This window comes from Choloepus didactylus, chromosome X (genome assembly GCF_015220235.1).
Source record: "Choloepus didactylus isolate mChoDid1 chromosome X, mChoDid1.pri, whole genome shotgun sequence".
Taxonomy (NCBI): Eukaryota; Metazoa; Chordata; class Mammalia; order Pilosa; family Megalonychidae; genus Choloepus; species Choloepus didactylus.
Genome location: NC_051334.1, coordinates 124,492,495 through 124,517,731, shown reverse-complemented (window position 1 = coordinate 124,517,731; position 25,237 = coordinate 124,492,495). Strand labels below are relative to the sequence as shown.

At 44.2% G+C, this 25,237-nt stretch overlaps 1 protein-coding gene across 1 annotated transcript; it reads left to right on the top strand.

Moving 5' to 3' along the window:
- The first annotated feature begins 3,646 nt into the window (after positions 1-3,646).
- Positions 3,647-23,660, top strand: SERPINA7 (serpin family A member 7). Its single transcript, XM_037820874.1, is given in 9 exon segments — positions 3,647-3,857; positions 3,860-4,103; positions 4,105-4,280; positions 5,777-5,887; positions 5,890-6,046; positions 6,460-6,462; positions 22,789-22,932; positions 23,098-23,102; positions 23,458-23,660. Coding segments are annotated over 9 exon segments (1,236 nt in total). The 5' UTR covers positions 3,647-3,664.
- The last annotated feature ends 1,577 nt before the right edge of the window (positions 23,661-25,237 follow it).

The following is a 25,237-nucleotide window of genomic DNA, read 5'->3' as shown; positions in this document are numbered from 1 at the left end:
AAGTTCAACTGAATCAGATGCAGCAGAAAACAAAGGCTGTGTCATTGTCTGACTATGTAGCCAGATATCACAGGTTTTTAAATTTTCTTTTCAGATAGTCTTTTCTATTTTTCCCTTAGAAGCTTTCTGTGGCTGAGAGCAGACTCTGTGTTGTATTACCAGGAGTGAGCATGGACAGGCCTTGCAGTCAGGACACCTGTGCTTGCTGCGTGATGCATATACCAGTGACCATTCCATGTGTGATGTGTGTCTTTTCCTATTAAAGTTAGGGTAGTGTGTGCCAGATTGTTAGATCACTTGGGCTCAGGACCAATATTTAACATTCACCTCTGCAACCACAGTGCTGAGAATGGCTCCTTTCACATAGCAGGAATTCAGTCAATGTTTGGTTGAGGAGAAATAACATCATAGCACAATCACCCTTGTCAAAATCATTCCTTGTCACAATCTTCCAGGGACTTCCCATTGTTTTCAGGGTAAAGTTCATGCTAGTTGTCCTGGCTTCCAAATCCCATCATGAACTGCATCTAGGCTTAGCTCAAACTACCCCAATACCCCCCTTCCCTCAACACACACTTAACAAATACACATCTTTAATGTAGAGCTAAAGCAGGCAGTGTCTGGAATCAAGTATTCTGCATCATATCCTGTACATTGTAAATACTCAATAAGCAGGATTTGCTATTATTATTATTATTACTTTAGCTAGAAACTGGCAGAACTAAAGTCAAACTCAAGTCTCCTGAATGAGTCCAGTGATCTTTTCTCTAACTGCGTCTTTGCACATAGCCAGTACAGAGTTAATTTTGGAAGAGTGGAGTCTTTGATTCTACTCTTCTTGGCTCCTTCTGCATTGTTTTGGAGCATGCCAGTTTGAATGTATTATGTCCCCCAAAATGCCATTATCTTTGATGTAATCTTGTGTGGGCAAATGTATCTGTGTTGATTAGATTGTAATTCTTTGAGTGTTTCCATGGAGATGTGACCCACCCAACTGCGGGTGATGACTCTAATTGGATAGTTTCCATGGAGGTGTGGCCCTGCCCACCCAGCATAGGCCTTGATTAGTTTACTGGAGCTCTATATAAGCTTAGACAGAAGGAGCAAGCTTGCTACAGCCAAAAGGGACACTGATGAATGCACATGAGCTGAGAGAGGAGCTGAAGCTTACAGAGACAATTTGGAGATGGCCTTTGAAAGCAGACTTTTGCTCTGGAGAAGCTAAGAAAGCACAAATGCCCCAAGAGCAACTGAGAGTGACATTTTGGAGAGAAGCTGAAGTCTAGAGAGGAATGTCCCAGGAGAAAGCTATCTTGAAACCAGAACTCCAGAGCAGATGCCAGCCACATGCCTTCCCAGCTAACATAGGTGCCATTGGCCATCCTCCAGTGAAGGTACCCAATTGTTGATGCATTACCTTGGACCCTTTATGGCCTTAAGACTGTAACTGTGTAACCAAATAACCACCCTTTTATAAAAGCCAATCCATTTTTGGTGTGTTGCATTCCCACAGCATTAGCAAACTAGAACATCGAGTCATGTGGCCCAGGGGATTTTAGTGACCAGGGAACAGGAATGGTTCTCCCCCTAAGCAAACATATGTGTGTGCAACATCAGAAGCCTAGTGTTGGAAGCTACTTTTGACATCATCTCCTCCAAGTCAATGCATAATTAATTTCTACACCACCCATTAAAGAGACTCAATCAGCCTCTGCCTGTATGAAACTTTCCCTCAAAAGGCTGCCAATTCCAGCACTATTTAGACCTAATGGTGAGAAGTCTTTCCCCCATTGCCTTTTGACATTTTTGTCCATGGCTCTCATTCTGCCAGCTGAAGAGGCACACTTTTCCTTGCACAAGCCTGGGCTTCACCAGTTCTGACAGTCCTCCTTCTCTTGCACCCAAAGCAATTATCCAAATTTCCACCCTTATTATTTTTTTGCTTGGTTGCTCTTGGCCTTGGTTTTGGGTATCAGATTTGAAAATATTGTCATGGGGTTAATGCCAATGTTAATGAATTTTGTAATTTAGGTCATATTATAAAGACAGAAAGATTTCATTTTCTGAGAGTTGGAAGTGGCTTCTTGGGCAAATGTTCTAAGTATTTATTTTTCTCTTTGGGAAATTTGAAAGTCTCTATCAGCAGTCACAGTCTCAAATCACTATGCCCTCTGAACTCCTGGCCCCAGGGGCCAAAGTCTAAGTGTGGTCATCTGATAAGTGGCCATCTACCATCCTCTGTGACATTTAGAGAAAGAGGAATCTGGTAACAATGTGAAGATTAGATAGAGTGGTGGAAGCAGGGGACTGGGGTGGAGGGTCTGGAGGTAGTGTAAGCTGCTAGGAGCTGTTGCAGGCCTGATCAGGCCATGAAATAGGGATTAAGAGAAGGTGACATTTTGAGAAGTATTTAGAAGGTAATATTCATAGGGCATCTTGTTTCATTGGGTGTGGGGAATGAGAATGAGAAAAAACCCTAGGATGACCCCCAGTTTCTGATGTGGTGGTCTCACTAGACAGTGAGGTAATCAACAGAGATGAGGAATGATGGTAAAAAAAAAGCAGGCTTGAGAGGTAGGGAGATGCTGTTATGTTACTTTTGGAAACTTTGAGATTGAGGTATTTGTGGAATATTCTGGTAGATATATCCAGTAGGCAACTGGGTCAGTGGTTAGGAACTCAGGAGAGTGATCTGGACTGGAGATACATAGTTGTGAGGTGGCAGTTAAGTTCCTGGAAGTGGATGAGATCACCTAGGAAGAGAAAAGAGGGCTGACAACTGGTCCTGATGTTATGGATCTCTTCCTACTGACCACTTATGCTCACTGTCATTGGGAGTTCCACAGTTGACTTCCTTACTCTGTTGCCTTCTATTCTTCCATGCTTGGAACACCTTGTGCCAACCATATCTATCTGGTTCCCTCTCTAATCATTTTAAAATAATGTACATGGATGTTAGAATAATAGTGTTAGGGCACCTTGTAATTTAGAAATGACACTCTATATGATACTGATGGTGAGAGATCTAAAATGCAGAGTTACATTTTCATCTTCCTTTTGTTTGGAAAAACTCCTGTGCCTTCTGTGAGTTGCATGAATGCTTGGATTTCAGCTTGTAAACTTGTACATGGTTCCATAAACTATTACCATAACATTCTAACCAAACACATTTTATGAATATTATTTTCCTTTTTCTTTTGGCTAAGGGAAGTACAGGTGTTCTCTCATCTGATCTCTTATAGATTGTATCTTAAGAAACTGCCAAATTAAAAACAAATACACAATCAAAAATCTACAAAGAATAATGTATGCTGGGGAGTGTTAGTTCTACCTCTTTCTCTAAAAGGTTACCTCTGGTTCAAATAAAAATTGATGCAATTTCCATAAATTTAATTTACTCATGGCATTTTCATAATGTTGCTATTATGTCTGAATGAGATGGCCTGATTTCTGTGGCCCTAACAAGCCACCTCTCCTACTCCCTGCCTCCATTAGATGTCTCAACCATTTTTCAGGGGAGAGAGGCCTCCACCCAGATCCTGGTATGCACACTGTCAAATATTTGCTATTGTTTTATTAATCTTGATGTGTGTCTGTTTCATAAAGTTAAACTCCCCCAATGGGTTCTCTCACCACATCTCTTATAGGATACATTCCTTCCAAAATGCCACTATTGATCTATCTTGTTCTCTTGGTACTTGGATTTCATACTAAAATCCATTGTGTACCACCTAACAGATCTGAAGGCAAAAATAACCACCTACCATTCTCCAAAAATGCCATTCTCTATAAGATGCAATCTAGAATTGCCAACTTTACATTCAACCTGTACCAGAGGTTCACTGTGGAGACCCCAAACAGAACATCTTTTCCTCTGTGAGCATTTCTGCAGCTTCAGCCATGCTTTTCCTTGGTGCTTGCTCCAGTACCCAAACTCAGATCCTAGAGGGCTTGGGGTTCAACCTCACAGACACTCCAATGGCCAAGATCCATCAGGGCTTCTAGTATTTCATCTGTTCACTCAATTTTCTGAAGAGGGAGCTCTAAGTGTAAATGGGAAACACATTCTTCATTGGGAAGTGGCTGAAACCACTGGCAGCTTTTGGAAGATGTCAAGAGCTTCTATGAGACTGAAGTCTTTTCTACTGACTTCTCAAATGTTTCTGCAATCCAGCAGCAGATCAACAGGCATGTGGAGAAGCAAACCAAAGGGAAAGGGCAACATCCAAACCCCAAGCCAAACACCATCATAGTCCTGATGAATGACATTTGCTTTAAAGGTAAGGCCCTAAGGTGTTGATTTCAAGCTCAGTATTTAGATAATTTTGTAGGGGGTGTGGGAGATAGTTTGTGGTCTCTTTCTCCTGGCACCAGCAGGTTTTCCTCACTCTACTGAGCATAACTGAAGATAGTGCTGGATCTCCCAAGAGGGACACACAGCTCTGTGGGTGAGTCCAGGAAATTTCTATGGAGATGGCACTTTCACAGGGAGGTGAGTGACAAAGGCATGAATATTCTGCTCATATCTGGCTAAAGCATCATGGTATCCAAAAGATTTGTGTGACAAGCTTGGGCTTGACAGGGACACTAATGGGGTTTTTTTTTAAACAATGGGAATGTATTAGTTTAAGGTTTGAGGCTGGGAAAAATTCCATAGCAAGGCATTATCAAGGTGATGCTTTCTTCCTGAAGACCAGCTGCCAGTGATCCTTGGCTCCTCTGCCACAGGGCAAGGCACATAATGGTTTCTGCTGGTCTCTCCCTTCTTTTCTAGGTTTCATTGATTTCAGCTTCTTGCTTCTGTGTGCTTCTTGCTTTCATTTATGAAGGATGTCAATAATAGGATTAAAATCAAGATGCATCCTGAATAAGGTGGGTATCATCTTATCTGAAGTAGTCTCATCAAAAGGATCTACTTACAATGGGTTCACACCCACAGGAATGGATTAATTTTAAGAGCATGATTTTGGGGGGTACACAGAGCTCCAAACCACCATAATAAGTAATGACCCAAATGGCTATTATTGAAACTTTGTTTCATAAACTTCCAAGCTGCTCTTGTTAACATATCTCCTGGGTAGGGTGACAACAGAGCTAGAAAAAACAAACTGGAGTTTAAACCCTGCTGTGACCCTCACTTGATATGCACTCTTGATCATGTTACATAAATACTTCCATCATGTACTAGGCACCCCCTATATAACAAGCACCATGCTACCTGTGTGGTTTCACATATTGCCTCATCTAATCCTCACAAGAGCTGAAATTCAGTTAATAAATTTCTGGCCTGTGACCCCAAAGCTGGTATTTGTAACAAGAATCATTTGACCCTTTCCTGAAGGTTCTGTGCCCAAGTGATTTTTCTTACATCATATCTCAGCCACATTTGGTAGAAGAATGAACAGTTTTTGGCCACAAACCACACTCTTGTAGATGGGTAAAACAGCAGAAGACAACTGTTGTCTTATTTTAACCTGTACATTGGATGTTCTTATAAATTTTTATGAAGAGGAAACTGTGGCTCTGGTTGTTTTGTGTACATATAATGGTTCTGAACATAGGCCATGCTGCCCAAAACACTTGGTGAGACTCCTGGCTCTTCCACCTGCTAGCTGAGCTCTCCCTGATCCTCAATTACTCACCTGTAAAACTAGTTGATGGTAGGTACCTACTTTTGCAGTGGTCTTAACTACTAGATGAGATGACTTATGAAAAATCTCATGTTGGTGCTAATATTGGTTTAAAACAAATCCCTCTTTTCTCTCTCTATTTTAAGCACAGTGGACAAATCTTTTTGATGCATCCAAAATGGAAAAAGGTTCCAGTTTCTTAGTGGACAAGAACACCACAGTGCTAGTGTCCATGATGCACCAGATGGAGGAATACTATCTCCTGTGGATACAGAGCTGAACTGCACAATGCTGCAAATGGACTACAGTGAGAATGCCCTTGCAATCTTTGTCCTTTCTGAGGAGGGACAAATAGAGAGGGAGGAAGCCATATCATCTAAAACACCAAAGAAGTAAAACTGCATACTCCAGAAGGGGTAAATGCCTTGGAGGATATGAAGGGTGGAGGATGTGAAAAGTGGTGCTGTTGAGACCAAGTCCAGTTGAAATGCAGAAGCAGGAGAATCACCCTGAAATACCCAAAATCTGTGGGATAACTGCAAGAGTATGCTGAGAACATACAATGTACCAGAATCTCTGCAGGGCACTTTATATGCCTTATCTCTTCTAAGCACATCAACAAACCTGCAAGAGAGGAGAGATGGCAGGTCAAGGAATGGAGTGAGTTCATTCCCAATTGGACCACCCCACCCCCCTGCCAGGCCAGCAGCAGTAAAACTGCTGTCAGGCAAGGGAGTGAGTAGCAGCTCTCTGCTGCCATCCATCTACCTTGATGGTTTGCTGGGGGTGATCTTCCACTGCCAGACAGTGGGAAGCTCCCATGAGGGAGATGGTGGGCTGTGATTGCTCTCTCCCACCAGAAGTGGGGGGGTGCAGTGATGAGAAGTGGAGAAGGGAGAGCCATCATAGTGGTGATCTGGAGTCCCTACTGCACCCCAGAGACTCATGTGTGCAGGGCAGGCAGGGAACCAGCAGGCAGGGCCCATGTCCCACCTATGGGGTACTCTTGATCAGGTTCACTGGCTACCTGCTTGGGGCCCATGTGGGAGCCCCAGGACTGGGATTCCCCAGAGCACACAGAGATCTGGTATACTGATTGGTTCCCTGCCAGGTTTGGACTCTGCCCACCCCACAGGAGAAGTTTGGGGAAGACCTACTTGAGAGCTCCACCTGCTGGTAGGTTAGTGAAACTGCACTCCAGCAAGATGTTCCTCAAGAGCACCACCGGTTGGTAGACATGGGAAACTGCAGTCCAGCAAACCAAATCATATATAAATACTCAATTCTGCACTTCACAAAACAACCCTATCAAGACAAGCAAATGCCTGAAGCCAGCAGAAAATTACAAAGCACTTGGAAGATATAGAAGATATGAACAAGCCAGATGAACAAATTAAAAAGCCAGAGCATTCACAAAATTTGGAGCAATTATTCAAAGAAGTACTCACAAATATCAATATTATGGCTCAGGATATAACAGACATGAAGAAGACCCTAGAAGAGCATAAAGAAGAATTTGCAAGAGTAAATAAAAAATAGTGGATCTTATGGAAATAAAAGATACTGTTAATCAAATTAAAAATATTCTTGAGACGCATAACACCAGATTTGAAGAAGTAGAGGAAAAAATCAGTGACCTCGAAGATTGGGTGATGGAAAGTGAAAGCACAAAAGAACAAATGGTGAAAAAAATTGAAAAATTTGAAATGGATCTCAGGGAAATGATGGACAACATGAAGAGCACAAATATAAGAATTATTGGTGTTCCTGAAGGGGAAGAGAAGAGTAAAGGGCTAGGAAGTATATTTAAAGAAATTGTTGGGGAAACTTCCCAACCCTTCTAAATGACATAAATATCCAAAATGCCTGATGAATTCCAGAAAGAATAAATCCAAACAAACCTACCCTGAGACATATACTCATTAGATTGTCAAATGCTGATGAGAAGGAGAGACTTCTGAAAGCAGCAAGAAAGAATTGGTTCACCACATACAAGGGAAACAACTTAGACTAAGTACTGACTACTCAGCAGGCACCACAGAGACAAGAAAGCAGTGGTATGACATATTTCAGGTTCTGAAAGAGAAAAATTGCTAGCCAAGAATTCTTTATCCAGCAAAGCTCTCCTTCAAAATTCAGGGAGAGTTTAAATTTTTCACAGACAAACAAATGGTGAGAGAATTTGTTAATTAGAGACCTGCCCTGCAAGAAATATTAAAGGGAGCTGTACCAGATGAGAAAAAAGAACAGAAAAAGAGGTCTGGAGAAGAGCACAGAACTGAAGAGTTATTAGTAAGGGTAACTTAAAGAAAAAAAGAGGGAAAAATAGACCTAACAACTAAAAACCAAAGGATAAGATGACTCATTCAAGAGCTCCCTTCATAGTAATAACTTTGAATGTGAATGGATTAAACTTTCCAATTAAAAATAGAGACTGGTAGGATGGATTAAAAAATATAACCCAGCAATATGCTGTTTACAAGAGACTCGTCTTAGATCCTGTGACACAAAGAGACTGAAAGTGAAAGGATGGAAAAAAATATTCCATGCAAACTGCAATCAAAAGAAAGCTGGGGTAGCTATACTAATATCAGACAAAATGGACTTTAAATGCAAAGATGTCATAAGAGATAAAGAAGGACACTATATATTAATAAAAGAGATAATTCACTGAGAAGAAATAACAATTATAAATGTTTATGCACCAAATCAAGGAACTCCAAAATGCATGAGACAAACATGGGCTAAACTGAAGGGAGCAATAGACACATCTACAATAATAGTGGGAGACTTCAATACACTACTCTCTTCTACAGATAGAACAACTAGACAGAGGACCAATAAAGAAATTGAGAACCTAAACAATATGATGAATTAGACTTAATAGACATATACAGATTATTGCATCCCAAAGTACCAAGATACACATTCTTCTCTAGTGCCCATGGAACATTTTGCAGGATAAATCATATGTTGGGGCACAAAATAAGTCTTAATGAATTTAAAAAGACTGAAATTATTCACAGCACATTCTCTGACCACAATGGAATGCAACTAGAAATCAAGAACAATCAAGGAACCAGATCTTCCACAAACATATGGAGGTTAAACAACACACACCTCAACAACCAGTGGGTCAAAGAAGAATTTGCAAGAGAAATTGATAAATATCTAGAGACAAATGAAAATGAAAACACAACATATCAAAACCTGTGGGATACTGTGAGGGTAGTGCTGTGAGGGAAATTTATAGCTCTAAATGCATATATCAAAAAGCAAGAAAGCACTAAAACTAAAGACCTAACTGAACAACTGAAGAGCCTAGAGAATGATCAGCAAACTAACCCAAAAACAAGTAAACAAAAAGAAATAACAGAGATTAAAGCAGAAATAAATGAGCTGGAGAACAACAGCAACAAAAACCAATAGAGAGAATAAATAAAACCAAAGGTTGGTTCTTTGAGAAGATCAACAAGATTGACAGACCATTAGCTAGAATGACAAAGTCAAAAAGAGAGAAGACCCAAATAAACAGAATCAGAAATGAGAAGGGGATAATTACTACAGATCCTGAAGAAATAAAAAAAAAAATCATGAGGATACTATGAATAACTGTATGTCAACAAGCAAGACAACTTAGAGGAAATGGACAATTTCCTGGAAACACATGAACAATGTAGACTGAGCCAAGAAGAAATAGAAGACCTCAAGAAACCAATCACAAGCAAAGAGATCAAATCAGTCATCAAAAATCTACCTACAAATAAAAGCCCAGGGCCAGATGGCTTCATAGGGGAATTTTACCAAACTTTCCAAAAAGAATTGACACCATCTCTGCTCAACTCTTTCAAAAAATTGGAGAAAAAGGAACACTATCTCACTCATTTTATGAAGCTAATAGTACTCTGATACCAAAACCAGAAAAAGACACTACAAAAAAAGGAAAACTATAGGCCAATCTCTCTAATAATATAGATGCAAAAATTCTCAACAAAATACTTGCAAATCGAATCCAAAGGCACATTAAAATAATTATACACCCAAACTAAGTGGGGTTCATTCCTGGCACGCAAGGGTGGTTCAACATAAGAAAATCAATTAATGTAATTCAACACATTAACAAATCAAAAGGGAAAAATCAAATGTTCACCTCGATAGACACTAAAAAAGCATTAGACAAAATACAACATCCCTTTTTGATAAAATCCTTCAAAAGTTAGGAATTGAAGGAAAATTCCTCAATATGATAAAATGAATATATGAAAAACCCACAGCCAGCATAGTTCTCAAGAGTGAGAAGCTGAAAGCCTTCCCCCTAAGATCAGGAATGAGACAAGGATGCCCACTGTCACTACTATTATTCAACATTGTGCTAGAAGCTCTAGCCAGAACAATTCATTAAGATAAAGATATAAAAATTATCCAAGTTGGAAACGAAGAAGTAAAAACTGTCATTATTTGCAGATGACATGATTTTATTTTTGAAAAATCCTGAGAATTTGACCACAAAGCTACTTGAGCTAATAAACAAATTCAGCAGAGTGGCGGGATATAAGATTAATGCACATAAGTTGGTAATGTCTTTATACACTAATAGTGACCTAACTGAAGAGGCAATAAAAAAATTCCATTCACAATAGCAACTAAAAAAATCAAGTACCTAGAAATAAATTTAACCAAGGATGTAAAAGACCTTTACACAGAAAATCACAAAAATTTACTAAAAAGAAATAAAAAAGGACCTAAATAGGTGGAAAACATTCCATGCTCATGAATGGGAAGACTAAATATTGTTAAGATGTCAATTCTACCCAAAGTGATCTACAGATTCAATGCAATCCCAATCCAAATTACAACAACCTACTTTGCAGACTTGGAAAAGCTAGTTTTCAAATTTATTTGGAAGGGAAAGGGGCCTCAAATTGCCAAAAAATATGCTAAAAAAGAAGAACAAAATGGGAGGACGTTCACTTCCAGACTTTGAAGCCAACTATAAATCTACAGTGGTCAAAACAGCACAGTACTGGCATAAAGATGGACATATTGGTCAATGGAATCAAATTGAGAGTGTTGAAATAGACCCCCAGATATACAGTTGACAGATTTTTTTTTTAAATTTTATTTTGAAATAAATTCAAACCTACAGGAACAGTTGCAAAAACAATACAAACCCCATACACAGAACTCCAGCATACCCTGACCCTCCTCCCCCGATACCCTGATCCACCAACTTTAACATCCTGTCACACCACCATTTCTTCATTTCTCTCCCTCCCTCCCTCCCTATCATCCATCATCTATTGCTGACAGAGTTTTGAAAAGGCCCCCAAATCTACTGAACTGGGACAGAACAGTCTCTTCAACAAATGGGGCTTGGAGAACTGGATAGCATAACAAAAAGAATGAAAGAGGACCCATACTTCACACCCTATACAAAAATTAACTCAAAGTAGATCAAATACCTCAATACAAGAGACAGTACCATAAAACTCCTAGAATATAATGTAGGGAAACATCTTCAAGACCTAGTATTAGGAGGTCATTTCTTAGACTTACACCCAAAGCACAAGCAATGAAAGAAAAAATAGATAAATGGGAACTCCTCAAAATCAAAAGCTTTGTACCTCAAAGGAATTTGTCAAAAAGGCAAAGAGGCAGGCAACTCAATGGGAGAAAATATTTGGAAACCATGTATCTGATAAGAGACTAATATCTAGCATATATAAATAAATCCTACAACTCAATAATAGTACAAACAGCCCAAGTATAAGATAAGCAAAAGATATGAAAAGACTTTTCTCCAAAGAGGAAATACAAATGGCTAAAAATCACATGAAAAAATGGTCATCTTCACTAGCTATTAGGGAGATGCAAATCAAGACCACAATGAGATATCATTTCACACCAATTAGATTGGCTTCCATTAAACAAACAAGAAAATACAAATGCTGGAGAGGATGTGGGGAAATTGAAACTCTTATTCATTGTTGGTGGGACTGTATAATGGTACAGCCATTCTGGAAGACAGTTTGGCAGTTTCTCACAAAGCTAGATATTGAATTACCCTATGATCTGGCAATTCCACTTCTTAGTATATAACCAGAAGATTTGAAAGCAGTGACATGAACAGACATTTGTACACCAATGCTCATAGTAGCATTGTTCACAATTGCCAAGAGATGGAGAAAACCCAAGTGTCCTTCAACAGTCGAGTGGATAAACCAAATGTGGTAACATGGTGGAATACTATGCAGCCATAAGAAGCAACAAGGTCTTGAAACATACAGCAACATGGATGAACCTTGAAGATATAATTCTGAGTGAAATAACTCAGACCCAAAAGGAGAGATATTTTATTTTACCATTTCCATGAATTATCTGAACAGTGTAAAATCAATGTCTTAAAATGTAAGAATATTGGGGACTTTGTGATGGACAGTAGCTAGTTGGGGGGGATGATAATCTAATATATTCAGATATGTTAATGATGGTGAATTCAAAGGTGTGGTAATGGATAGGGGTAACAATTATTTATTAATGGAATTATAAATATCAGATCTGTATTGAAGGTGAATAGGAATGAAAGGGGTTGCTTTAAAGGCATGTTACCCACAGATCAGCACCACAAATATAGAGAGGTGCTTGCACAATATACTTCTAAGTTATGACACTGGCAAAGAGAGTTGACAACAGAAGGGTACATGGGAAAAATCTACACATTGCATACCAGGGACTATAATCAATAGGCATACCATACTCATTAAATTTCACTCACTAAGTATTCATCAGAAACTTAAATCCATCAGAGTGCCCCTATGCCAGCTAAGTTCTAAAACCTAGAGGCAAGTGCTTCTTCAAGAACATCAACTAGATATGTCCCCTTTGCTTATAAAGTTGACACCCCTTTTCAACAATGAACAGGTTAGGGTGGCCACTGCCTAGACATCCCTGATGATTGGGAGAGTGATTAAACTGTCCGGCGCTGCCCCGCTCGGTCCCCGGTTCCCGGCCGGCGAGGGGAAACAGGGAAGGAGAGAGAGAGATGCAGACTGCGCGAACTAACCTGGTCATGAATCACGACTCGAACCACACGGCAGTTGTGAAAGCAAGCCCTTTACTACAGCTAGATGAACATTCTGTGTTACTGGTTCCCACACGGGGCACGGCGCCTCGTGGGAGAGCAGCCTCGATGTGGCCGTCAGGCACGGCTCCTTGTGGGCTGTCTCACCCTACCCCGTCCGGGTAAGACCTTTTATACACAATTAACAACCAATAAGCTTCTAGGCTAGTATCGCGTATACAGGATTTCGATTGGTAGGAGCGGGTGGCGGATACATGCGTCACTATGCGGAAACAGGATGCAGGCGCCATCTTGGCTCACTCGATGGGCGGGGGTAACTCTAGAGCAGGCTGCAGCGCATACGCTAGGCCCGATTCGGGAGGCGGCTTTCCACATCTCCCCCTTTCTTATTTATTTTTGACCCAGTGTCTCCAGTGATGAGCGTGCTCCCGTGAACCCAAATGGTTCACAACCTCTTTGGTGCTTTGGGGAGTCTGGACTAGGCCTCAGCCATCCAGCGGCGGAGCCTCTAGCACCAACCAGAATGCTCACGTCATATGGAGACCGGAGAGTCCGTAAGCTGGAAGCAACGTGACTCTCCCTGCAGTGCTTTGCCTGGCAACTGGGGAACAACGACGGGGGCAGGAACAGCAGTAACCAGAGTCGGGGGTGTCACTAGGTGTCTCTGTGCAATGGCTAGGGTCCAGTCTGGCCACAACTAGGACTCTGCCCTAGAGACCCACCTGAGACAAAATTATGACTACTGGTGTCGCCTTTTACACCCGAGAAACAGCCATGCGATTCGCTACAAATTTTGCTCCAAAGCGCCCCACCTGAGGCGACCAGGAAGGGGTATGGTTAATAAATCGGTCACTATCGGGGGTAACAGAGGTGGGAGTCATAGCCATCATAGTGGTAACACGCAATTGCTGCTGCGCTTGAAACAGGCGTTCTAGCAAACATTTAACAACGACTAATCCCACCAATAATCCCACTGCAATGAGGATCCAATTAGTTAAATTGGGCCAAGAGAACCAGGAAGAAACACTGTGCAATAGTTTCTGTAGAACCTCGCCTAACCCGGAGAGATCGACTTTAACGGGTTTTAACTTGATCCCCCCAATTGTGTCTAAACTAGATTCCACCTGTTGGGAGAGATTAACAAATTCAGGAAAATATGACCTTTTCAGCCAATCAGAGACTCTGGAAATGCTTCCGGTCACGTTGGCCCTGACAGGAGTGACACAGAGTTTAACCGTAAGCCACCGGGTGTCACATGTTTGCTGAAGCACTCTCCAGAGTCCATCTATTTCCAGTCCAAGTTCATCTATCTCCGCTTGGAGTTTCTGAATGGCCTGGAAATTTAAGTTCAGCATCTGATTGTGGCGGCGTAGCACGTCTCGGGTAAGGTTGACCAAGCCATTTACCGTTTCCATCGTTATGGCGAGCTGCCGATCTGTCCATGCTTGTAGCACAGCCTGCCCGATCGTTGGGACAAACAAAGAGGAAGCTACACTGGCAGCATTCGATAGCCATTCTTTTATGCCTCTTGGACGCCTAGACTTAGAGAAGGGGATATTGTTAAGTGAAACAACTTGAGAAACAGGGCCAACCCAGTCGGTTGCCTTGACGGGGAGCCAGACATAACTTGGGCGATACACTAGGATAGCGGGGCGGCGAGGCATCCGGGTCTTTGGAACGGTTGCAGACTGTAGGAGCAAGCCCTGGAAGGAAAAGGCACCTTTGAGTCTCCTTTTTACTCAAGATCCCTTCACAAGACTGGCGGCTCTTCCCTGTAACGTTAAGAAATTCAAGCAAGACTCCCTTACTTAACTCGCCATTACCAGTTTCACAAGTAGCATTCGCCGCAACTGTGGTGTTGACAACCTTGACAGAGAGGTTAGCAAAAGAGAGGATCAGTGTGTCATTGGTGAGGGGGAAGGACTCGTTGAAGCTTGTGGAGGAAATATAGTTAAAAAGGCAGATTAGAAGGATTGCTATAGGAGAGCAAAGAACAGAGTTACCGATCCTCTTTTTGGGCAACCGCGGGGTGGTCAGTCCTACTATTATCGTCTTGTCGGTCGTCGCCATCATCAGCAGGGTCGGAGGCTTGGTCTAATGATTCAGGTTGTATATTCGTTGGCGTTTCTGACAGCTGTTCCTTGGCTTCTTCAGGTGATGTCACGGTTCTCACCAGTCTTTCCGGAACCCACACTGGTTGACGTCCTGGTTCCTGGGGAAAAACACAAACAGAGCCTCTGGCCCAGCTGAGCACCGGGTCAGGGCCTTTCCACTGCCCCGACAGGACATCCTTCCAACGGACTAGACCTCTATGCGGAGGACTCGGGGTGGTGTGTTGCAGGGCAGGTGTCATTCCTTGTGAATTTTCGTTTAAAAAATTATATGTGAGCAAGGCTACAGACAGTCGAGCTTTTGGGGACAGGCCGTGGCCTATACCCTCTTTCTGTTTTTTAAGCAAGTCTTTGAGAGATCTGTGCGCTCTTTCAATGATTCCTTGCCCCTGAGGGTTATAGGGGATGCCATGTTTTAATTGGACATCCATGTTGTCACAAAATTTTTGGAAGGATTTACTAGTGTAGGCAGGCCCGTTATCCGTCTTTAACGTCTTTGGCTTACCCCAAGCTGCCCATGCAGCAAGGCAGTGTGCAATGACGTGGGAGACTCTTTCTCCTGGTTCAGCAGAGGCAAATAAAACTTGGGAGCATGTGTCCACCGACACATGTAAGTACTTGATCTTACCATACTCTGAATGATGAGTGACATCCATCTGCCAAGTATCCCCTGGGGTGAGACCCCTAGGGTTGACCCCAACCGAGGGGACTGCTCTCTGCTCTGCACAATTGTTGCAGGCTCGGACAATATCTCGAGCAGCTGCACGTGGTATGCTGAACCGCTTAGCTAGGGTACCTGCATTGATGTGAAACTTGGCATGGAATTCTCGGGCTTGTTGATACGGTACCAGCGTCGGAAAGATGTGCAGCTGTCGAGTGGCTACATCTGCACTATGGTTCCCCTGGGCCATAGGGCCAGGCAAACCTGTGTGGGCTCTAATATGGGTTATGTAAAAAGGGTGTTGCCTGGTCCATATAACCTCCTGTAGTTTGGCAAAGAACGTCCTTACTGTAGAGGAATGTTTAACAATGCCCACCGTTTCTAAAATTTGTACAGAGTTCACAACATAAGCAGAATCCGAGACGACATTTAAGGGCTCGGAAAGGCTTTCCAGGACTGCAATGATAACCTGCAGTTCTAACCCATTGAGGCTTTTGTGGTTGGAAGAGCACTGTTTTAGGAGTGTCCCCCTCCACACAATACGCCCCTGTTCCAGAGCTGGAGCCGTCCGTGTATACGGTGGGGGCGCCTGCTAGTGGCCTAGGAGAGGTTACTTTGGGAAAAATCACTGGGTGCCGGGTGACAAACTGCAAGAGAGGAGCCTTAGGGAACTGATTGTTAATGGGACCAAGAAATGTACACCGGAGAATGGCCCATTGATCTATGCATCCGGTGAGTATCTCAAGCTGCTGGGAAGAATAAGGCACCCTGAGATTTTTGGGCTGCTGACCGAAATGCTGCACAGCCCTTTTAATGCATTCTAGGGCCAAGTCTGCAACCGCTGTAGGATAGTGCTCTAGGACTTTTTTGGGGGAAACTCCAGGGTGGACCCAGAGCAGCGGCCCCCGCTGCCACAGTACCGCAGTGGGCTGTAATTCTGTCGGCAGCACGCAGGCTTCAAAAGGCTCATCAGGGTCTATTCTCTTCAATGCAGCGCCACTGAGCGCCTGTTCCACCTGGCATAGTGCTCGCCTTGCCTCTGGAGTGAAGCTTCGAGGTGAGTTTATATTAGAATCCCCCTTCAACAGGTCGAACAAAGGTGTTAGTTTGACATTGGGTATTTTTAGGTATGGACGGATCCAATTGATATCCCCCATGAGTTTTTGTAGATCATTGAGAGTGTGTATATTGTCTAGCCTGAGAGACACCTTTTGGGGGGAAACATGAGTGGGTGCGACTTTCGCCCCCAGGAAAGTGGTAATGTCAGTCATTTGGATTTTTTCAGGGGCAGTCTCTAGGTTAGCTTCTCTAAGACTAAGGACTAAATGTGACAAAACTGTTTTAAGAAGATCTGTGTCTCTATGGGCTAAGAGAATGTCATCCATATAATGGATGATTTTCACTTGAGGGAACTGCTGCCGAGTGCTAGCTAGCTTCGCAGCGACATACAGCTGGCACATGGTAGGACTATTAGCCATGCCTTGGGGCAGGACTGTCCATTCAAAGCGTTGACAGGGCTCCTCTTGATTACTAGAGGGCACAGTAAAGGCAAACTTAGGGGTGTCTTCAGGGTGGAGCGGAATAGAAAAGAAGCAATCTTTCAGATCTATGATGAAAATCGACCAGTGCTCCGGTAATGCCGAGAGGAGGGGCAGTCCCATCTGAACGGGCCCTAAAGGCTCCATGCAATCGTTAATAGCTCTTAGATCATGTAGCAGTCTCCATTTACCAGATTTCTTTTTTATTACGAATATAGGGGTGTTCCACGGTGACGTGGAAGGGGCGATATGGCCCTTTTCTAGTTGTTCTGATACTAGGGCGTGCAACGCTGCAAGTTTTTCCTGTGGCAAGGGCCACTGAGGCACCCACACCGGAGCCTCGGTTTTCCATTTTAGTTTTATAGGTGTGGGTGGGAATCTCTCCTCAGTGGCCCCTATGAAAAACCCAAGCCTCGTCTGTCAGACTTGGGGGCAGCTTGTATAGGCTCCGCACGTCCGTGCAGTGAAGCTCCTAAACCCTTGCCGGGGGTATACCCCATTTCTTTTAGCAGTCGCTTAGAGGTTGGGGAGTAGCCGCTAATTAAAGTAACGTCCATTTGGGTCAGAATGTCTCTTCCCCACAAAGACACAGGCAGGGCTAATACATAAGGCTGGAAACTGCCTTGGTGTCCTTCTTCATCGGCCCAATGAAGGGCAGCTGCACTGAGCATGGGCGCTGAAATTTGGCCTATTCCTCTAATGGGCTCTTCCGCCCTGCTCGTTGGCCAGGTGGGGGGCCATTCTTGTTGTCTTATGATAGACCGATCGGCCCCTGTGTCGAGCAGGCCCAAGAAAGATCTGCCTTGCACCTTAATGGTTAGCATAGGTCGAGACTCCAGGGACATATGGAGTCCCTCAAAAATCGCTCCACTGGATCCGAACCCTTTTTCCCCTCTCTGTCTGATTCTGCTTGGAAAGACTGCATGTAAGCTGGGTAAGAGCAGGAGCTGCGCCAGCTTATCACCTTCTGCAATGACTAAGGTGCCCCGCTGAGATTGAACCATAACTTGGGCACGGCCTGTGAAATCTGAATCTACAAGTCCTGGTATAACTGTTAATCCTTTCAGGGCCGTGGATGCTCTTCCCAATATGAGCCCTACAGTACCAGCCGGTAAGGGCCCCTTGAAGGAGGTCCCTACTAACTGGACACCCATGGAGGGGGTTAGTACGAGTCTGGAGGTGGCACAGAGGTCCAGTCCTGCTGAGCCGGGGGACGCACGAATTTGATCGGATCCTGTGTTGTCGAATGGCATGCAAGGGGGTCCGTCGAAAGGGCGGACCCCCTCTTCCCGTTTTTTGGAATCTGCTCGGGGCGGCCAGAGAGGCGTCTACCCTGCGCATCGAAAACCGATTTACAGTCTTCTGCGCGGTGGGGGCCTTTGTGGCAACGGCCACACGGCCTGGTTGCTGCACCTGGTTCGCCAAACCGTTGAGTGGCAGGGGGCTGACGTCTATTGGGACAATCTCTCTTAAAGTGCCCTGATTGGCCACAGCCATAGCACCCGTTAGACTTTGCCCCTAAGGTTCTCGGGCTTTTTGTAGCCACCTGTAGGGAGCTGGCTAGCATGGCAGCTAGACCTGCATTAGTTAAAGGGCTGCCAGCATCTCTACAGAGCCTGACCCACTCTGTCAAATTTTTTGCTCTGTTTTGTGCCAGGATAACTTTGCACTCCTTGTTGCACTGCTCAAATGTCCGGCGCTTCTCCGCCCCGCCTCGAGTCCTCGGTCGGCCGGCGATGGGGACCAGAGAGATAAGGGGAGAGAGGGTGCGGACAACGTCTTACCCGGAGCACTTGTGATCACTCAGGACTCGCGGTGGTAAAGCAGATAAACTTTTAATGGGACTAGGCAATCATCATCTTTACAGGTTCCACCCGGGGCGAGACACCTCGGGGGAGAACAACCTCGATGCGGCCGTCAGGTACGGCTCCTTGTGGGCTGTCTCTCCGAGCTTTGCCCGGGAACTTTCTTATAAACCTTGCGTGTATCCAATGGGCTAACGCCATGCACACAAGCATGATTGGTGAATACAGCGGGTGGTTACATACATCAGAAGCCGGAAGCAGGATGTGGGCGCCATCTTGGCACCACTCGATGGGCGGGGGGAACTCAAGGGCAGGCTGCAGCTTGTCTACTAGGCCAAATCCGGAAGGTGGCTGCTCACATCTCCCCCTTTTTTGTTTTTTATGCCCCAGTGTCTCCAGTGATGAATGTGCTCCCGTGGACCAAGATGGCCCACAACGTATTTTTTGGTGCTTTGGGGAGTCTGGACTAGGTCCCGGCCATACCAAGGTGGGACCTCTGGCACCGACCAGAATGCTCACTTCATATAGAGACCGGAGAACCCGTGAGCCGGAAACCACGTGGCCCTCCTTGCAGTACTCAGTCTCGCAACTGGGGGACAGGAGGATTAGGAGAAGGTAGCCAGTGCCGATCTTGATGGCCATGTCCTCTGCCTGTAACCCTCCTGATAACTATAGTCCCTCTGCCCAGCACCCATCCCAACCACTCGATGGGCGGGGGGAACTCAAGGGCAGGCTGCAGCTTGTCTACTAGGCCAAATCCGGAAGGTGGCTGCTCACACTCAAAAATCATTTGCTTAACCACAGTCTCTGCTACTCCTGGATCTGAGAAGATTCTCTCAGCTGCGGTTTGCATCCTGGCTACAAAATCCGCAAATGGTTCTGTGGGGCCTTGGTGTATATTGCTGAGTGAGGCCTGAGCCTCTCCCTCACCTGTTAGCTTTTTCCAGGCACCCACAAAACAGCGGAAGATCTGGGCATAGACCTCTTGTGGGAAACCCGTTTGGTTCTGGGCATGGGCGCCTCTCCCCAACAGCATGTCAGCATTCCACCCGCCACGTCTCCCCGCCGCATTCCTTGCGGCCTGCTCTTCAGCTAACTCCTCAAACCATGCTTTCCAATCTATGAATCGGCCTGACGGCAAGCAAGCACGGGCTAGCTGAAAAATATCTGCGGGTGTATGATTTAGAGCAGAGAGGTTCTCGATCATGTTCAAGGTATAAGGGGCATTGGGGCCATACTGATGGACGGCCTGCCTCAATTCCCTCAATAGTTTGTAATCATATGATTCGTGCCGATTGCCACCTTGGGGATTGATAATAACCGGGTACATTTCTGAGACTGGCTGCGGCTCAAGTGGCTGGTAGCCACCCAGCATGCCAAAAGGTCTAAATGTTGTGAAAGGGTTCCATCTCCAGAAATGTCTCCCACCACTACCTAATGGCAAAGGGTCCTGAGGGCCTGTATACTCGGGCGGGGGGTACGGCAAAGGTTGCCCCTCCCCTGACCGACCCATCGGGGTTTCCGGGTCTGGCAGCAAAGGATAATTACATTTACTGGGCATGGCCACTAGAGGGAGCTCTCGGCGAGGTCCTTTGGTGGGACCGCCCAAGGCGTCAGTTGGGAGCTGGGGTGTCCCTGGGGGTGCAGCGGTAGACATTGGCGGGGCGGAAGGCCGCACGGGTGTGGCGGGAGGCTCCTCCCACTCAATTAGCGGGGATGCTTCCGCCTTCTCGTCAGTATCGCTATCTGACTCTGAGTCAGAGTCACTGGACTCCGGCGGTTTGCCCTTACAGGAGCCGTCCGCTGACGAAACTGACTGGGTTTCTTGGAGCGCGCACCGTGCTTCTTGCAAGACAGAGGACGGGCTTAGGCCGGTAGCCGATTCTAGTTCAAGGACCGCACGGACGGTCTCCCATATGGGTACTAGAATCGGGTCCATACACACGCCCGTCTGGCGCGCTCGGTCTATGTCGCGACCGAGCTTCATCCAAGAGGGTAGGCTAAGGCTGCCGGTGCAGGCAAACCAAGGGGCAAAAGTATCAACATCATCAAGAAAACGCTGAAGGGAGCTTTTCCTGACCGAGATACCCCGTTGTTTCAAAAGGTTCTTTAAGGGAGCTAAGAGAGGTGAACTTCCGGACTGCCCCATGATTGCAGTCGGCACTATACTTCAGTCACTCGGAGAGCTCTTCCGAGTCCCCCGGGGTCACCTGAAAACCCACGGGCCCTAACTATCATGTAATAAGACGCACTCACCTTCTCGCGTTGATCAGGCGCGGGAAGTCCGCCGTAAGCTCGACGCGCAGCGCTGCTCTCCTCACAGAGGGACCGTCGAGAGCGAGGCAGGAGGAGGAGCTTCCCCGTACGGGCCACCACTTGTCCGGCGCTGCCCCGCTCGGTCCCCGGTTCCCGGCCGGCGAGGGGAAACAGGGAAGGAGAGAGAGAGATGCAGACTGCGCGAACTAACCTGGTCATGAATCACGACTCGAACCACACGGCAGTTGTGAAAGCAAGCCCTTTACTACAGCTAGATGAACATTCTGTGTTACTGGTTCCCACACGGGGCACGGCGCCTCGTGGGAGAGCAGCCTCGATGTGGCCGTCAGGCACGGCTCCTTGTGGGCTGTCTCACCCTACCCCGTCCGGGTAAGACCTTTTATACACAATTAACAACCAATAAGCTTCTAGGCTAGTATCGCGTATACAGGATTTCGATTGGTAGGAGCGGGTGGCGGATACATGCGTCACTATGCGGAAACAGGATGCAGGCGCCATCTTGGCTCACTCGATGGGCGGGGGTAACTCTAGAGCAGGCTGCAGCGCATACGCTAGGCCCGATTCGGGAGGCGGCTTTCCACATTAAACTAGAGAAACAGACAAGATGGAATTTAACAAAAGTTTATGAATACTGAATCTTTATATAATTTTCTTTTCCTTTGTTGCTAGGGTATTAGAATAGTTAGAAGGAAAAATTGAAATGGTGGAACTGTAACCCATAACATCCTTTGAAATATGTTTTATAGCTACTTGTTAAATTGTAATTTGAAAGCTATACCTTTTTGTATATATGTTAGATTTTGCAATAAAGAAATGACTGAAACTATGGTAATATAACTCATAAGTTTGGAAATTTCCTATATATCTACTAGTTAAATCATGTTTTGGAAGATAGTACCTTTTTGTATATATGTTATGTTTCATAATAAGGAAATAACTGAAACCATGAAATTGTAACCTATAATCTTTGAAATTTGCTAACTATTTTAAATTGTACTTGGAATATTATCACTTTATTATACAATAAAAATATGATAAGAAAGAGGAAGTTGGGGCTAGGAAGATAAAATGAACTCTAATGATCAGTCAGCCAGTAAACTTACACCTTCCTAGAGGCAAGCTAATAGAATTTGGATGTTATATGGTGCCCAGGCAGCAATTCTGGCCTGAGAATACAAGAAGGAAAACCATGAGCTGCCTCAGGGGCTACCCATTGACCTTCATGCCATTGGCTCCCCCAATTTTACCAACACTGTGGTCATGTTTTTTTTTTTTTTCTTTTTTGGCTTAAGAAAGAAAATTTATTGTTTCACAGTTTCGGAAGCTAGAAGGCTTGCTTCCTCCCTGAGTTAGTAATGTTCAGGCTGTTCAGCAATCCTTGAGTTCTTCAACTTTTCCATCACATGGTAATATCCTCTCCTTTCTCTTCTGGGTTCTGTTGACTTCCAGCTTCCCCATGTTTCCTTTTCATCTTGCTACTCACAGTGCTCCAGCCCAGAGCACATTCTTCCCATAATAACTTCTGTGGTTTTGGTACCATGTGTTCACCTACACAGCAATGGTTGTCAATACTCAGGGGAGAAACAGAGTCTAGTGTAATACTACAGAGAGAGAGAGAATGAGGGCAATACAAACTTGTTGTGGTGATGGCCATGTATCACTTCCCCTCCCTTTTCCCACTGAAGGGTTGACTTGATTGTCTCAAAGTTTCCCACATCTGCAACTTATGATCTTGGAGCCATCCATCTGAAGATGGACATCCAGGATGCCTTTGCTGACTATGTGGATTTTTCTGAAGTCCCAGGGGACAATGGTCTGAAGCTTCCAATGTAAGTTGGTAGATTAGAGTTCTTGAATATATGAGATGGAACAGACCTTGAGAGTCAGTTAATTCACCCTCTCATTTTAACAATGAGGAATGTGAAGCCTAGAGGGGCAGTGTGACTCCCATATGCTAGACTCATGCCAGAGTAATTTCTGTTACTCCAAACAAGTCACTGTAACACAGTTCCTTTCATTTCCATTGCTCATGTCCCAAAATGACTCTGATAGCAGAGTTTAATGGTTACAATTGGCTCTGGTGAGATAGAGTACTGGAGTTGGGAAGGCTTGAGAGGTGACTCCAAGAGGCAGGGTTCTATGGAGAAAAAGATAGTTCCCTGACTGCTGGCCCTAAAACCACCAGAGATTCTTTTACCTTCCCTTAGCTGAGTAGCCCTCACATTCAAGCACAATCAGCACAGTATGGCAAAGAGTTGGTCCCATCTGTCCTTTTACTTTTCTGCTTTCTAACCTACAAAATTCTGTTCCTCTTTCTTCATGGAACTTGCAGTATTTTTGTTCTCCACCCACAGGCTGCCTACAAGGTGTGTTGGACATTGGTGAAAAGGGAACCAAAGCTGTAGCTGTCCCTGAGGTCAGGTTCCTGGACCAACCTGAGATAACTGTGCTTCACCCTATTATCCAATTTGATAGATCCTTCCTGCTGTTGATTTTGGAGAAAAGCACCAGAAGTATTCTCTTTCTAAGGAAAATTGTCGATCCATTGTCAGTGTAGTTGGTAAGAGGTGCTTGGCTAATGGCATGTGTTTATTTCAATCAGAAATAAGTAAGTAATATGTCCTGATGTGATTGATCTGGACTTAGATGTTCCTTCTCTTGTGCAGAAGCAGAGATTGGATCCTGGCAGAACTGTGTGGGATGTGGAAGAGGCCACGTGATGTGACTAAACATTCAGATAGTCAATGAGTGACTCATTATTACCCAAAGCACAGGAAAGGCCTGTCTCAATGCATTCCTCTCTGGCAGAAAACCTTCCAATTAGTTATCCAGGAGGAATTTTGCTGGGATGGCAAATGCTTCCTTCTCTGCCCTCTAGGGAATAGTCAAAATGCAGTTCAGATCTTATTTTCCCAGTATTACAATAATAAGACCAATGAACATTAAAACAATGCAGATGTAGTGGCTTATATGTGAGCCTCTCAACCCTATTTCACCCACCCCATCAGAACCATTCTCAGCATTCTTGCCAGAGCTAGTGGGTTGTACAAAGGTGCTTTACCTATAGGGCTGAGTCATGGACTCAGTTACTGTGAAGGATGTGGCTTTTCTGACCTAACAAGCATGGGACAAAGGAACAAGAAAGATAGTGGTGAACTCCCCTGTACAAGCCTCCACTCACTCAAGAAAAGATCCCTTCTTGCTAATATATAAAGTGGGAGTGGAGAAGGTTAAATCATTCATTCACATATTCTCTTCTTTTCTGTATCCCAATCAAACTCCTTTCCAAATGTTATATCCTTTAACCTCTTTCTCAGATAGGAATTTCCTGGTTAGTCTGTCTTTTGTCTACTCTCACTGAAAATTCATACTTCCCTATATCCAGTTCCTACAACAATCTCCCCTTGCCTGTGAAGGCCAACTCATCCCCACCCTCCCATATCTGACAAAATGTATTCAAAACCCCAATATTAGAATTCAGTACACATAAATAGCAAGTGAGTGTAAGTGATGTAGTGTCTGAAATTCCAGCTCTAAGGTGATACCCCTCCGTGACAGAAATAATAACAAATGTAAGTGCTGTTGTAGATCTTTCACATCTCAGTTGAAAAAAATATGCACCACGTAGAAAATTATGTGGTCCACAAATATTTTGTTTTTTCCTATCAGACACATTTTCATGTAGGCTTACTTACTCCTAGTCTTATTTTGGTTTTATGGATAAGAAATTGGAAGCCCAGAATGGAAAGTGACTTGTGGTACAGAAAATTCATTGATAACCTGGAGTTTGGTTTCACCCAAGTTACATTACCACACTGTAGCATACAATGTCTTGTGACATTTGGCAAGGTTCTTAAATGCTATACCCCTTATTTTCCTGATTTGTAAAATGGGAACACTAATAATATCCACTTCATTAGGTTTTTGTTAACATTCAACAAAACATGTAAAATGCAAAGCATGTAAAATGCTCATCCCAGTTTCACACCAGATAAAAACCTGGAAAATATTAGTTGTTTCACTATTTTAAGAAAACATATTATTTTTACTAAAATTTTTTGTTAGAGAAGTTTTAGTTTTACAGAAATATCATGCATAAAATCTATAAAATACAGAGTTCACATGTACCACCCT